We start from the raw sequence: 13,920 nt of genomic DNA, 5'->3' as shown, positions 1-13,920 counted from the left end.
CTAATGAAGTGGCAGGCAGGCCCTTGATTAGACTCCTGAAGATGAGGGACACCCCTGTAGCAACCCAAGGAGGTTAGAAAAGGGGCCACAGTCCCCAGAAAGGGTGGGGATCTTGTTTCTACCTCTGAACTGCTAAGCTGTTGGGTTGGTGGATGGGAGGGTCTTAAAAGAACCAGACCATTGCATCCCCAGGGCTGGCAGACGTCACCAAGATGACCAACGGCCCAAAGCCTGCACACAGATCTGAGAAACAGAGCAGGAGCTTGATGCTTGACTCCCTGCTACCACAATAGCTGCCATATATCAGGTGGTTTCCAGACCATTCCTGGTTTAAAATAGCCTGCCCCAAGTGCGGGCGGGTTAGGAATCACGGGTGTCAGAACCACAGGCCCCTGCATGTGCACCTGCCTCACTGCCACCTGCTGGCCTTGAACTTGACCCCACCTCATGAATCGCTTGCCTTTGCCTTGGCCCACCTGGAATCCACACACAGAGTCAAAGGAAAATAAAATGCAGACACAGCGGAAAACCAAAACCCCACACCGCCCCTGCCCACCCCTACTCCGCAGGTGTGACCACAGTGAGAAGTTAGTACACAGGCTTCCAGCCCCGAACGGACTTCTTTCCAATGTCAATGTCAACAGACAAATCATGTGTGCGGGCATATTACATATTTTACAAAAATGGGATTATACTATACACACCATGCAGCAAACTGGTTTTTGCACTCATCAGTAATTATATACTCGGGCAGTCTGTAGAGCCTGTTGTGGAAAGCTGCCCAGGGTATGTTGTCCCAGCTGGGTTCTGGTGCAGCCCCTGCCCAAACTGGCCTAAGCCATGCTCCTGGCCCTAATTATGCCCCAACACCCTTGGGTCTCAACTTGGTCCTTCCTCAACCTGCCCCAGCTCTCAGACGCCATTATTTTGAACACTATTTATTTTATTCAATAAACACTCTGTTAGCATGTGTGACGTGCTAAACCCATAGTAGTTTAAACTACGATGTAATAAACACAAGCTCATAGTAGTTCTGAGTATTTCATCAACTCTAACTCTAACTCATTTAGCTTACCACGATCCAATGTGAGAAGGATGCTCGTTATCTTCCCTGTTCTACGGATGGGGAAACTGAGGCACAGGGAGGCCCTCATCTGGAGGCTCACAGCCAGTCGATGGCAGAGCTGGGAATTCAACCCAGGCCATCCGGCTCCAGAATGCCTACTCCCAACTGTCACACCAGCGGTTCTCAAACGTGAGTGTGTATCAGAATTCTCCGGAGAGCTTATTAAAACACAGATTGCTGGGCCTCACCCCTGGAATTTACGATACAGCAGATCTGGCATGGGGCCCAAGAATTTGCATTTCTAACAAGTTTCCAAGTGACGCTAATGCTGCTGGTCTGGGAATCACACTTAGAGAGCTCTTGTGTTACACGCTGCTGCCCCTTATGATCGACCCCTTGGTTACCAGCGACGGGCCCCCCCAAGCCTCGCTCTTGAGTGCAGACCAGGGTGTTATACCCATGGCTTGGGATAAAGGGCTTGCCCCTACTGACCAGCAGGTCATCTGTCGAATGAACAGATGATCTGGGACAGCGTGCGACCATTTTATCATCTGCAATCTAAAGAGTTCCTGGGAATCAAAGGCTGTTTTTACCTCCTATGATGGTCTTTTGCCTCCCCCCAAAGTGTCCACAAAACATTTTCTTCTCCAAAGCTGTGAGTAAAGGAATAACTCGGCAGGGTTGGGTTGTCCACACGCTACATAGTCCAAAGAAAAGTCTGGCCCTTAACTAGCTCCTGGGAGGAGTTTATGAGCCTTGGGATGTCCTGCCCAATAAGAGTGTCTTTGTTTACCTGGGGCCTTGGGCCACTCCAGATAATTTAAGCTAATGATGTGATTTATGATGGCGGCCTTGGGCCATGTAGTATCAGCATGACCTGTGGGTCAAGGAATTGGGGACCAAGGTCAACCACGTGGGCAGTCAGCCATGCCTACATAACCAATTCCCAATAAAACCCCTGGATACCCAGGCTTGGGCAAGCTCCCCTGGCTGGAGCTACTTCACACGTGCTATGTCACACATCGTTGCTGCACTGGGAGAGGAAGACCGGAAGCTCGCACTGCTATCTCCCAGAGCCTGCCCTCTGCACCTTTCTCTGTTGCTGACTGTAATCTGTATCCTTTCATTGTAACAACAGCAACTGTGGGTATAACAGCTTTGCTAGGCTCTGTGAGTCCTTCTAGCAAATCACGGAGCCTGAAGGTGGTCTCGGGCACCCCCCAGACACAAGTGCCCATTCACTGAGTCCGTGGCCACTTACACTGTGCCTCCCAAGCACCAGGCTTTAGCTCAAGCCCCACCCACACTGCCCAGGTCTGCTCAGCTCCACCCATCCTCTCCAGACCTCCCAGCCCTGTGGCTAGAGGTAGCCTGGGCCCTACGAAGGACATTTATCAGCCACCATTCACCTCCCTCCATGGAAAAACGCAGGTAGCCCCTTTGATGTAACACCAGGTAACATTCCAGGTACCAGGTAATGTCCCAGGTATCATGTAACATCCTAGGTACCAGGTAACATTCCAGGTTATCAGGTAATATCCCAGAAAACAGGTAACATCCTGGGAACAAGATAATATTCCAGGAACCAGGTAACATCCTGGGTACCAGGTAACGTCCCAGGAACCAGGTACTATCCCAGGAACCATGTCACGTCCTAGGTACCAGGTAACATCCCAGGTATCAGATAACATGCCAGGAAACAGGTAACATCCTAGGCCTCAGGTAACATTCCAGGTATCTGGTAATATCCCAGGAAGCAGGTAACATCCTGGGTACCAGGTCGCCCCCGGGCCTTACCTGCCCATGACCTCGATGTTGGAGATGGCGTAGAAGTACTTGTAGAGGTTCTCCCGCTGCACATACGTGCCGCCCAGCGCCGGGCGCAGCAGCCGCATGCGCAGGTCGGTGAGGGTGAAGAACTCCTTGAGGCCCTTGGCGCTCTCCAGCCGCGTGTACAAGTTGTCCATGTTGCGCAGGCTGGGGCCGGCGAAGATGGCGAAGCGGTCCCGCACCTCGAAGCGCACGTGCTTCTCCTTCTTGGAGCCGGCCCAGCGCGAGTACTCCTCCGTGCACAGCACCCGGTGGGCACCCGACGCCGACAGGTCGCGCGCCCGGCGGGCGGGCATGCCGAAGGCCTCCATGCAGTCCTCTGCGTAGAACTGGTAGGGCTGCCACGTGCGCCCGTTGTCCAGCGACTTCTCCAGCACCATGACGGTGGGCCGGCCGTACTCGAAGGTCACCACCACGTCGTCCGTCAGCTCCACGCTCTTGTTCCACGAGAGGGTGATGTTGGCCTCCAGCGGGCTGGGGTAGCGGCTCCACGTGACACTCTGCCAGTAGGTGGCGAGGCCCTCGTCCTCCCTGTCGAACATGAGCTGCGGCGGGTGAGCCAGGTCCGGGTTGGAGGCGTCACACTCGTTGCTGCACAGGTAGGGGTTCTCCTGCGGGGGGAGAAGACCAGGGTGGACGCAGGATGCTCTGGGGGGGCCCGGGAGCCTTGTCCCAGCCCAGCCCCGCTGTCTGCCCAGAGGTCTCAGAGCCTGTGCTCCGACGTCCGGGCACCAGGAAGCCTCTCTCTTCTGAAGCCCACAAAGACATGCAGCTCTATTGCCTCCTAAGAAAACACATTTGTTCCTACTCTAAGCTCAGACAATCAGGAAGGGCGGGAGCTAGTCACTGCTCCAAGACCCTCCATGGCTCCCCACTGCCTGGAGGGTAAAGCCTTACCGCTTTACCTCGTTGACTCTGACCTCCTCCCACCATATCTGGAGCCAGTGTTCCTGGCCTCCCACCTGAGCACTCCTGTCCTCCAGGCCTCCCTTGTCTGTGCCTCTGAGCCTTTGCAGATGGCGTTCCCTCTCCTCGACATGCCCTTCCACTCTCTGTCTGCCTCCAAATTCCTACTCACACTTTTTTTTTTCATCTTTATAGGAGGATAATTGCCTCACAATGCTGTGCCAGCCCCTGCTGTACAACAAAGTGAATCAGCCACATGCATACATATATCCCCATATCCCCTCCCTCTTGAGCCTCCCTCCAACCCTCCCCATCCCACCTCTCTAGGTCATTGCAAAGCACCGAGCTGATCTCCCTGTGCTACGCAGCTGCTTCCCACTAGCTATCTGTTTTACATTTGGTAGTGTATATATGTCAACGCTACTCTCTCACTTCGTCCCAGCTTACCTTTCCCCCTCCCCGTGTCCTCAAGTCCATCCTATACGTCTGCGTCTTTATTCCTGCCCTTCCCCTAGGTTCTTCAGCACTATTTTTTTTAGATTCCATATATATGTGTTAGCGCACGGTGTTTGTTTTTCTCTTTCTGACTTCACTCTGTATGACAGTCTCTAGGTCCATCCACCTCACTACAAATAGCTCAATTTTGTTTCTTTCTATGGCTGAGCAATGTGCCATTGTATAGATGTGCCACATCTTCTTTATCCATTCATCTGTTGATGGACGTTTGACTCTTGAAACATCTCCTACACAGAGATGCCTTCTCGACCCTTCAGACAATACAATTAGTAGCAACAGGAGGGGCGGTGGAAGAAGTCAAAGTCACAGCCCCCTGGTGCCCAGCACATTATCTCATTTCTCTCCTGTTTAGTAACTAGCTCACCGCCAATGCTCACAGTGTGGGAGTGTCAGCTCCATGCTCGGGATGAAGCAACCCGGGCTTTGGAAGGTGGTGGCCCTTGCCCGAGGCCCTGCTGGGAAGAGCTGGGGGCCACACTGTGGCCTGTCTGTCACTGGGGCCTGCTCTCTGTCCCCACAGCACGCGTGTCTGCCTCACGCACAGCCCAGGTTCCCCTCAAGCGGGTGCGTCTTGTGGCAGTCCTTTCCAGGTCCTCGGCACGTGCCTGGCAGGCCCAGTGGGGAACACCGGCTGGGGAAGGCAGGGCACGGCCCCCACGTGCTTCCTCTGCCCTCACCCCCGCCTCCGAAAGCTGGCAGCCCACTCCCTGGCCCAGCGGGCTCCAGCCAGGGCTTCCCTCCTCCGCGGTTCAAATCCATCCCCCGGGTCTGGTCTGCCGTGTGAACTCACCCGGAGGCCTGAAAATATCACTAACGTGGTGGTTGCCGGGGGTTGGAGGGATGAATAGGGGGGAGCCCAGGGAATTTTTAGGGCAGTGAAGCCATCTTGTATGACACTGTCATGCTGGATAAATGACATGATACATTTGTGCAACACCAAGAGGGAACCCTACTGTCAACGTGGGCTTGCGTTAATAACAACATGTCCGTGTAACAAAGGTACCACGCTATTGCAAGCTGTTAATAATGGGGCAACTGTGTGGGGAAACGGGTCTTAGGCGCTCTCTGGACTGTCTGCTACATTTTCGGTAAACCTAAGACTGCTCTAAAAAATAAAGGCTATTAATTAAAAGGAAACACCGTCACTAAGAACCGCACGCGCCCCAGACCAATTGCAGCTCCTTTGATGAATATTTCAGGTCCCTGGTTTGCTCAGAAACAAAGCGGCTTCGATCTGAGTTAAAGCCTCACATTCTAAAATGAGGCATTCGGCTCCCAGTGTCAGTGGGCGCCTTGTTTCCCGAGGGGCCGAGCCGGCATCACCGCAGCGACCTTGGGCCATCACCTTTGAAGCCCGTTAGTGGAGGACCAGTTCCTAGGCCACCCAGGGATCCTCAGTGGGCAGGCTGGCTCTGGGGTTTACTGAGGCAGGTTCCACCAAAATAGCTCTGTCCTGGGTCCCCTGTGGTACAACTGTCCACCCCACCTGGCCCGACCTGCTGATTCCCAGGACCCGGAAAACTTGGGGCGGAAGGGGTACGGCATTGAGTCCACCCCCCTCACTGAGCAAATGGGGAAACCGAGGCCCAGGGTGGCGCAGGATGGGCCCGGGCCTCCTTGAGGGTGGGAGGGGTTTGAGGATGAACCTGCTTCTGTCCTGGACAACCTCAGGGGTGTTCTGGAATTCTCGGGACCTCACACAAAACATGGCAGGGAGAGGGGCCTGGCTCGGCCCACGGGGGTCCAAGCTTCCTTGCGCTCCAGTTGGTGATCTTGTGATGTTGCCCGGAATGTGGAGAGGCTGAAAGGCCCCATGGGGATGGCTCAATGGCTTGTAGAGTCCAGGCCTGGTGATGAAAGGGGGGCAGGCCTGCCTGTGGGGGACAGCCCGCTCCCCAGGCCCTCAGCCGGCTCAGAGCTCACACCTGGACACTGGGGACCAGAAGACACAGTTTGCACCCAAGTGGGCATCCTCCCCTCCCCCAACCCAGCAATCATCCTCTTCCCACAGCTTCCCTTCTTCTAAGGCCCCTGGCACCTTGTTATGGAGTATACTGTGTCCCCCCCCACCAAAATTCATATGTTGAAGCCTTAACCCCCAGTACCTCTGAATGTGACTGTATTTGAAAATAGGGCCTTTAAAGGTGATTACATTAAAATGAGGCCCTTAGGGTGGGCCCAAATCCAATCTGACTGGTGTCCTTACAAGAAGGGAAAATTTGGATACCCAGAGAGACCCCTGGGGCACGTGCACACAGAGATGACCATATGAAGAATCAGCAAGCGGGGCCCATTGGCAAGTCATGGAGAGAAGCCTCAGAAGAAACCCACCTGCCTTGGTCTTCAAGGGTCAAACCTTGACCTTGGACTTCCAGCCTCCAGAACATGAGAAAATAAATTTCTGTGGTTTAAGCCACCCAGGCCCTAGCAAACTAATACATGCCTCACCCCAAGTGAGCAAAGCATGGGTCAGGGTGGGAGGAGCGGCCAGACGCTCTCTCTGGGGCCCTCCTCTACCAGCCCGCTTCTCAATACGCTGGCACCAGGTGGCATCATGCTACTCTGCCCACCTGGAAAGCTATCCACCCAGCACTGAAGCTGGGCCTTTTCCCCAGCTGTCTCATCCCCTCTCACCTCTGAGCTTGTGCCCCTGCAGCCGCTTTCCATACTCTGGGTTTTTAGAGCTTTCCCCACGTACTTCCTCCAGGAAGCCCTCCTTGCCTGATTCATTTTTGAACCCAGTTCCCTCATCATTCACCACAGGATTGTTAGTGTGCTTATCTGGGACAGTGTAGAGGAGCCTCCCTGTAGGGCTTGGACCTCAGTAACCAGTCACTAAGTTACAGTTATTACGGTCATCCTATTAATTAGTTATTAATAGAATGATAATTAGATTAATAGTAATAGACCTCATATGGAATGTTGATATTATTCCTGTCAACCCCCAGCTGCTGTGAAACACCTCACCTCTCCCCTGGTCCTTTTTTTTTGGCCATGCCACGTAGCTTATGGGGCCCTAGTTCCCCGACCAGGGATTGAACCTGGGCTCTCCGCAGTGAGAGCGCGGAGTCCTAACCACTGGACCTCCAGGGAATTCCCTCCCCTGGTCCTTCTCCATCCCCCTGCCTACGTTCCCTCACCTGCCCAGCCTCCTGTGGTCCCCATGGCGGGACATTGGATCCCTCACGCCCTGATGCACCTGGCCTGTCTGTCATCAGGAAGACTGACACAGCCGGCTCTGCCAAGGGATGGGAGGCTCCAACCTGGCTGCCAGAGCCAAGCTGCCCTAACCTGCAGGGCTCACTGCCCCCCCCCGCCCCCACCCCGGCCTCAGCCCGGGAAGCAGATGGTCAGAAACTAATGAATCAGCCTGTGTATTTACCAGCCCTGCGCCTGCTGCGGAGTGAGCGGGCTTAATCAACAGCGAGCACAATAAATAAATCCCAAGCCATCGCCAACACAATTCCCTCTCTCCTATTTCTCTTCTTTCTTCCACCGCCCTCCCACCCCAAGATCTCGGAATTCCATTTAACCATTTAGGGGCCAGAGTGCCCCCGACTGAAGGCAGCTTCATGCCCACGGTCCTTCCCAAGCGCCATTGGCTCATACCCTCATTTTCCTCCTGTTCTTCACTAGGGAGGATTCCGAGGAGGAAGCCTGGGGTGCGAAGGCCGGTTCACCCCGAGCCCCGTACCCTGAGCACTGCTGCATCTGACGGCTGATCACTGCATGTGAGAGGGAGGGGCCGGCAGGGGGGCCAGCGTTGGCTGGCCTCCTAGGTCTGCACATTTCCACTCATCTCTACGAGATCAGATTAACTAATCACCGTCAAGATAAAGTGGCCTAATACCGGGGAGAAAGAACCAGGGATGTTTGGGGCACACCCCTAACTTCTCAGGATGACAGCAGAGCCAAACTTTGATATTATCAAAAGTCGTCATTGTTTCTTTAAACATTTCATGAATATCACCAAAAACAAAAAATCATACCCTGTTTAAAAGCCTTAGGATGTTCTCTGGAAAAATGTAACATATCACATTTTCCACTTAGGGGACTCATGGGGTCCCATTTCCCCAGTTAGGAACCCCTGTTCTGGGGTCAAACAGTTAAGGAAACTGGTGTTGGGGTCTGAAAGCCTTGGGCTCAATCTTGGCTCAACCCCTTGAGGCTGTGTGACCTTGAGAAAGTTGCTTTGCCTCTCTGAGTCTTTATTTTCTCATCCAATATCACATGAGATAATCTGTATGAAATGCCTAGGAAATGTCCCCAAATGGTAGCAATTATTATTGAACAGCAGCTTCACGTACACTAGGTCAAGGGTTTTCCCAGCAACCTTCCAGGGGAAGAAGTAAGGCTGAAGGGCACCTGGCCCCTTCATGGTGAAGCCAGGAACTTCGCACACAACACGGACCACAGTGGGACTGCTGGCTTGAAAGGGTGTGACGATCATGACATTCACTGAATGCCAACCATGGGCCAGGGCGGGCTGGGCACTGCACATCCATCCCAGCCGCATCCTCCCAGAACCCCCAGGAGGTAGGGCAGCTCCATTTCCCAGACAGGAAACCAAGTACTTGCCAGCCCTGCATCACTTCCTCTGGATCCTGTGGGACCCCAGCAAGGAAATCTTGGGGAAACCAAGCCCATCATGTCTGCGGCTCACTTATCTCTACAGATACACAAAGGCAAGTCACCTGCAAAGTGGGGCAGCACAGCTGGAGGGGTGAAGGCCAGGGTGCAGGGCGAGGGGAAGGCAGTCAGCCTGGACCCCAGCACAGCAGAGAACGGGGTGGGGACAAATCTCCTCCACAAACACTGAGCAGGAGTCACCTGGACCACCTGTTCTACAGAGAAACATTTCATCCCAGGCTTTTCATTGAAGAGACCTTGCAACTGTCTCTTCAATGCTTTTGCTTTTATGTTATTTTTTTGTGCAAAGGGTGCAGCTGGAGTCAGAGGCCAGGTTGTAAAGAGCAGAGACAAGCTACCAGCAGAAAATATCATCGAGGGCTTCCGTGGTGGCGCAGTGGTCGAGAATCCGCCTGCCAATGCAGGGGACACGGGTTCGAGCCCTGGTCTGGGAAGATCCCACATGCCGCGGAGCAACTAAGCCCGTGAGCCACAACTGCTGAGCCTGCGTGCCTAGAGCCCGCGAGCCACAAATACTGAGCCTGTGTGCCACAACTACTGAGCCTGCAAGCCACAACTACTGAGCCCACGAGCCACAACTACTGAGCCTGCGTGCCACAACTACTGAAGCCCGCGTGCCTAGAGCCCGTGCTCCGCAACAAGAGAAGCCACCGCAGTGAGAAGCCCGCGCACCACAACGAAGAGTAGCCCCCGCTCACCGCAACTAGAGAGAAGCCCGCGCGCAGCAACGAAGACCCAACGCAGCCGATAAATAAATAAATAAATAAAATTTTTTTTAAAAAACGAAAAAGTTTACAAATATATATATCATCGAGTGGGAAAGCTGACTGCTAGCAGAGATGGAGGTAACCTGCCCGGGGGAAGTCTGGCTATTTGGCTTTGAGTCCTTAACCAAGGAGAGCATGGATGGGGCAGTCACCGGAATTGTAAGCAAGTCTTAGGAGGAGGAATAAACAACTTCATGCAGACTGGCCTTGCCATCCAAACCTGTGTTGGGACAAAATCACACCACTGCTGGACACCGCCAAAGCAGGTTTGGGTCTTTGCGGAGCAGCGGGCCACAGTGTGGCGGGAAGGGCTTTGCCCTCTGTAACTGGGAGGGCGGGTACAGGGCTCGGCCGTTCACTGGCCACTTGAGCAGTCACTCCACTACCGTGAGCCTTAGGTTCCCAACTGCAGGGCAAGTACCACGAGGGCCGTGGCCTCCCCCGCCTCGTTCCCCACTGCAGCCCAGACCTTGGCACTTTCCGGGGACTCAGGAAAGCTCTGTCCAGTGAATGAAAGTCCAGGGAGGCTGTGAATGCTGACTTCATAGGCGGTCCTGAGAATTGCACCAGGTGCCACGTGGCAAGCACTTTGGGGGGCCTGGGCTTGTGGACAATGGGTGTAGGGAGAGCATCTTGACTATCACCAGCCCCGTGGCCTGGGCCAAGGGCAAGGTCACGGCCATGCTTAAGCCCTGCATGTGCTTTATCCTGGAGGATGGGGTCCTTTTACTTACATTCTGCAAAGGAAGGGGACTGAGCAATGTCTCGAGGTCACAGGGTTCCGCAGTGGCCGAGGTGGGACAAGAAGCCAGGGCGTCGGGCTTGGACACAAGTCAGGAACTGTGCCCCTCGCCCAGAGGGAAAGGCGGCTGGCGCCCCAGCCGTGCGCCACTCCCCAGAGGCTCGGGTGCCACCGAGGCGTGTGGGCGGACCCAGGGAACAGTTTAGCAGCTGACAGATTTTTTTTGAACCTGTCTGCCAAGTTGCTAGCTGAAGTCTCATCCTCAGCCCCACCAACCTCAGCTGGGGCTGGGGCATCTGCGGGTGGGAGGCGGGATGCGGGGGGCTGCCAGGGAAAGCCTCGGGCAAGGGGGGCTGGGCAAGGACTCGGAGCACAGCCTTCCCCGGGGACCCCAGCGGGGCGCTTAGGGGAAGGCGAGGCAGCACAGCTCCGTCTTACAGAACAGGACTTAGGCAGGAGCAAAAGTGGGGGGAAGTCAACACACAGAGGAGCTAGCACCACCCCCCGCCTTGGATGATGCTTCTAGAACTTCGGGGGAAACTCTTTGGGCCTGGTCGCCGACCCATGAGGTCATGGAGTTGGGATCCCGGAGACCGTCCCTGACCCCGTGTGTGACCTTGGGTGGGGCCTTGCCCTGCCTGTGCCTCGGTTTCCCCGTTCATGAAACGACTGAGCTCTGACTCTCACCTCCCCAAGTCCAAGTTCCTTGGTGGCCCACACCAGTTCGGAGAAAGGATGCAGAGACACATCCCCACCCCCTCATCCCAGGGAGAAAGCCAGGGTGCCGGGGGAATTCTCCTTAACAAATTATTTCCTATTTATTGGTAAGAAAAGTTGCAGCGGGGATAAATTATTAACAAATCGGAAACGGAGATTCTGTTGGGAGCCGGTTCTAATTCTAGCTGCCCGGAAGTCTCTAACTCTCCCCTCCCTCCCTCCCTCCCTCTGCTCCTCCCCCCGCCCCGCCCCCCTTCCCCTTCTGCGGTTTCATTGATCCCTGTCCTGCCTCTAACTCCTCCCAACCCGATCCCCCAGGCCTCTCTCCCTTCCCTTTTTTTGGTTTCTTTTGGAGCAAAAGCCCTGGACAGCAGCAAGGTCACCCCTCCCTGCTCGTGAATCAGCAGAAACCGACCCTCGTGTTATTTCAGGGCAGGAGCTACAGCTGGCCAGGGAGGTTCCTCTTGTATTTTTCTGGTTTTGTTTCTCCTTGGAGCCATTTCTTCCCAGCCTGGCCGTCACTCAGGCAGGGGAAGGTGTCTTCCCAGGGCTCATCCATCCTGGCAATGAATCTCCAGAAGCCACAGTGATGTCCTCCCCACCCCCACCCCAGACCCTGATCCCGAGCCAGCCACCGTGGGCATCTCCTGGTCCAAGGTCTGCCTTGGACCCAGAGTCTCGGGCCACCTCCTGAGCCTGGCCAGGCCCCGTAACTTAGGAAACGCACTTCAGTTCTGCAGCTGCTTGGAGCAGCCCACCACTCTGCTCCAGCCCCCCTTTCATTTCACCCCTGCCCACATTTACCTCCTTCCAGAACCTTCCGTGACTGAGACTGGACTCTGGGACAGCAGGGGCCGGGTCTGGCTCATCCTTGCCACCCCCCACTCCCAGTAGTGATTTGCACAAAGTGGCATTTGATAAATATTTCCAAACTCGGTGAGGATCCCTGACAGTTGGATCTAAGGATGGTATCTGTTGAGCAGTTATTCAACATGTCCTTTTCTTTTTTTTTTTTTTTAATATTTTGGCTGCACCGCGAGTCATGCGGGATCTTATTTCCCCAACCAGGGATCGAAGCCGTGCCCCCTGCAGTGGAAGCGCGGAGTCCTAACCACTGAACTCCAGGGAAGTCCCAATGCGCCCTTCCTAACGTGCCTCACTGGATCCCTTTGCTCTGGCGCGGCTCGGAGAGGGTAAGCGACCCTCCTGGCATCACCCAGAGAGGACTGTGCGGTTACTGAGGGGAGTGAAAGCAGCCGGCCCAGGTGCTGTTCTAGCAGCGGGGCAGGGACCCACTTCCTCAGTCCTCCTCGCCCTGACTCCGACTTCCCCGACAGACCCAGCCAGCCAGCCCTTCTGACCACCCGAGGCGTAGGGCTGGCCCGGCGGACGAGCTGTCCAGGAGACGGGCAAGGATGCAACGCCAAACACTGCTTCCACCACTGCACACCCAGAGAGGCTGTCCGTCAGCTGAACAGCCAGAGAGGGTGGGGTGAGGTCTTGCCAAGGCTCTGGCTAGACAAGGGTTAATCTCTCCAGGAACTCAAAATTGTATTCCTTAAAAAAAAAAAAAAAGGAAATATTTCACTCGGTCCTGGGCATATGCAGATTCTTGCCACAGCCAGATTGTTAGGAATGTTTGGGGTGGGAAATTCTATCCCAGCTGAAGAGTGCCTGGGTTGATCCCTGTAGGAACCCCTCCCCGCCGCCACGGGCACCTGCTGCACCCCAGCCCCTCACTGGGTACCACATAACTGACCAGATCCACGTGGGCATCTCTCTCAGACAAGGGGATGGCAGCTCTTCATTTGCATACCTTCCATGACAGGGAACTCATTACTATAAAAAGCAGATAGGCCAATCTGGACTGCTGGCTCCTTAGAAAGTTTGGCGATGTATTTTGACTCACACTCTGCATATTGTCTTTGCTCCAGGCCCCCTTTCTTCTACGCGTTTGTCCTGTTTTCTCTGGTTATGCTGTAAACATTTTCTAATTGATTAGAAAAAGGAGAGTGAGAGGCCGGATTAGCCCAAGCCCTCCTCCTCCCCCGGTGCCAGGAGCTCAAAGGCTTCCCCACCAGGGCCAGCGGGAAGGCTGGGCCGCTCCTCCTCGGCCCGCCTCGCACACAGACTCCACCTGTTCATCCAAGGACCCGCCTGCCTGGCAGCTGCCCGGGCCTCCCTCCATCCTCCCTCCCTGCCCCCCCCACTCCCCATCCGAGGCTCGCCGCCCAAGCAGCTCAACACTTTCGTGGAACACATTTAGAAAAAAAGTAAATAAAAGTAAATTGGGAGAGACGGAAGGACAAAAGAAAGAAGGAAAGAGAGAAAGAGAGAGAAATCAGGGCAGGGTTGGGGGAAGGGTGCAGAGAGGAAGAAAAGCTGCATCCAGAGAAGCCGGGTAAAGTGCATTATTGATTGAGGACTTAGAAAATGCTTAGAGAGTAGGAAAAGCGTCCTACTCTTTAAAAGCTTGTACAAAGCAGAAGCTAGACACAGGCAGCCTTCCCTAAGAGGGCCTGCTCTGCTGACATGAATATTTTATCACGGAGGAAAAAAAGCGGCTTGGAGGATGCAGTACTGGGGGCGGGGGGAGGCAGGGCGACGAGCAGCCCCCCTCCGAGGGGCCTGGCTGGGGTACTCAGGGGAGCCGCCTTCCCCAGACCCCTGGGGCCTTTGCAGAGCCCCTCTCCTCCTCTCTGAGAGCTGCCCTCGGCTTTCTTGCT

General features: G+C 54.9%; 1 protein-coding gene across 6 annotated transcripts in view; it reads right to left on the bottom strand.

Moving 5' to 3' along the window:
• Positions 1-13,920, bottom strand: part of NTNG2 (netrin G2) — a 76,267-nt gene that overhangs the window by 40,600 nt on the left and 21,747 nt on the right. For all 6 annotated transcript variants that reach the window (XM_082400771.1, XM_082400769.1, XM_082400770.1 and 3 more), the window contains one exon: positions 2,864-3,507. In XM_082400771.1, coding sequence (XP_082256897.1) covers positions 2,864-3,507 — 644 coding nt within the window. The remainder of the gene's footprint in view (positions 1-2,863; positions 3,508-13,920) is intronic.

The sequence above is a fragment of the Balaenoptera borealis genome (assembly GCF_965194805.1).
Source record: "Balaenoptera borealis genome assembly, chromosome: 8".
Lineage (NCBI taxonomy): Eukaryota > Metazoa > Chordata > Mammalia > Artiodactyla > Balaenopteridae > Balaenoptera > Balaenoptera borealis.
This window is presented reverse-complemented; position numbering and strand designations above follow the sequence as displayed.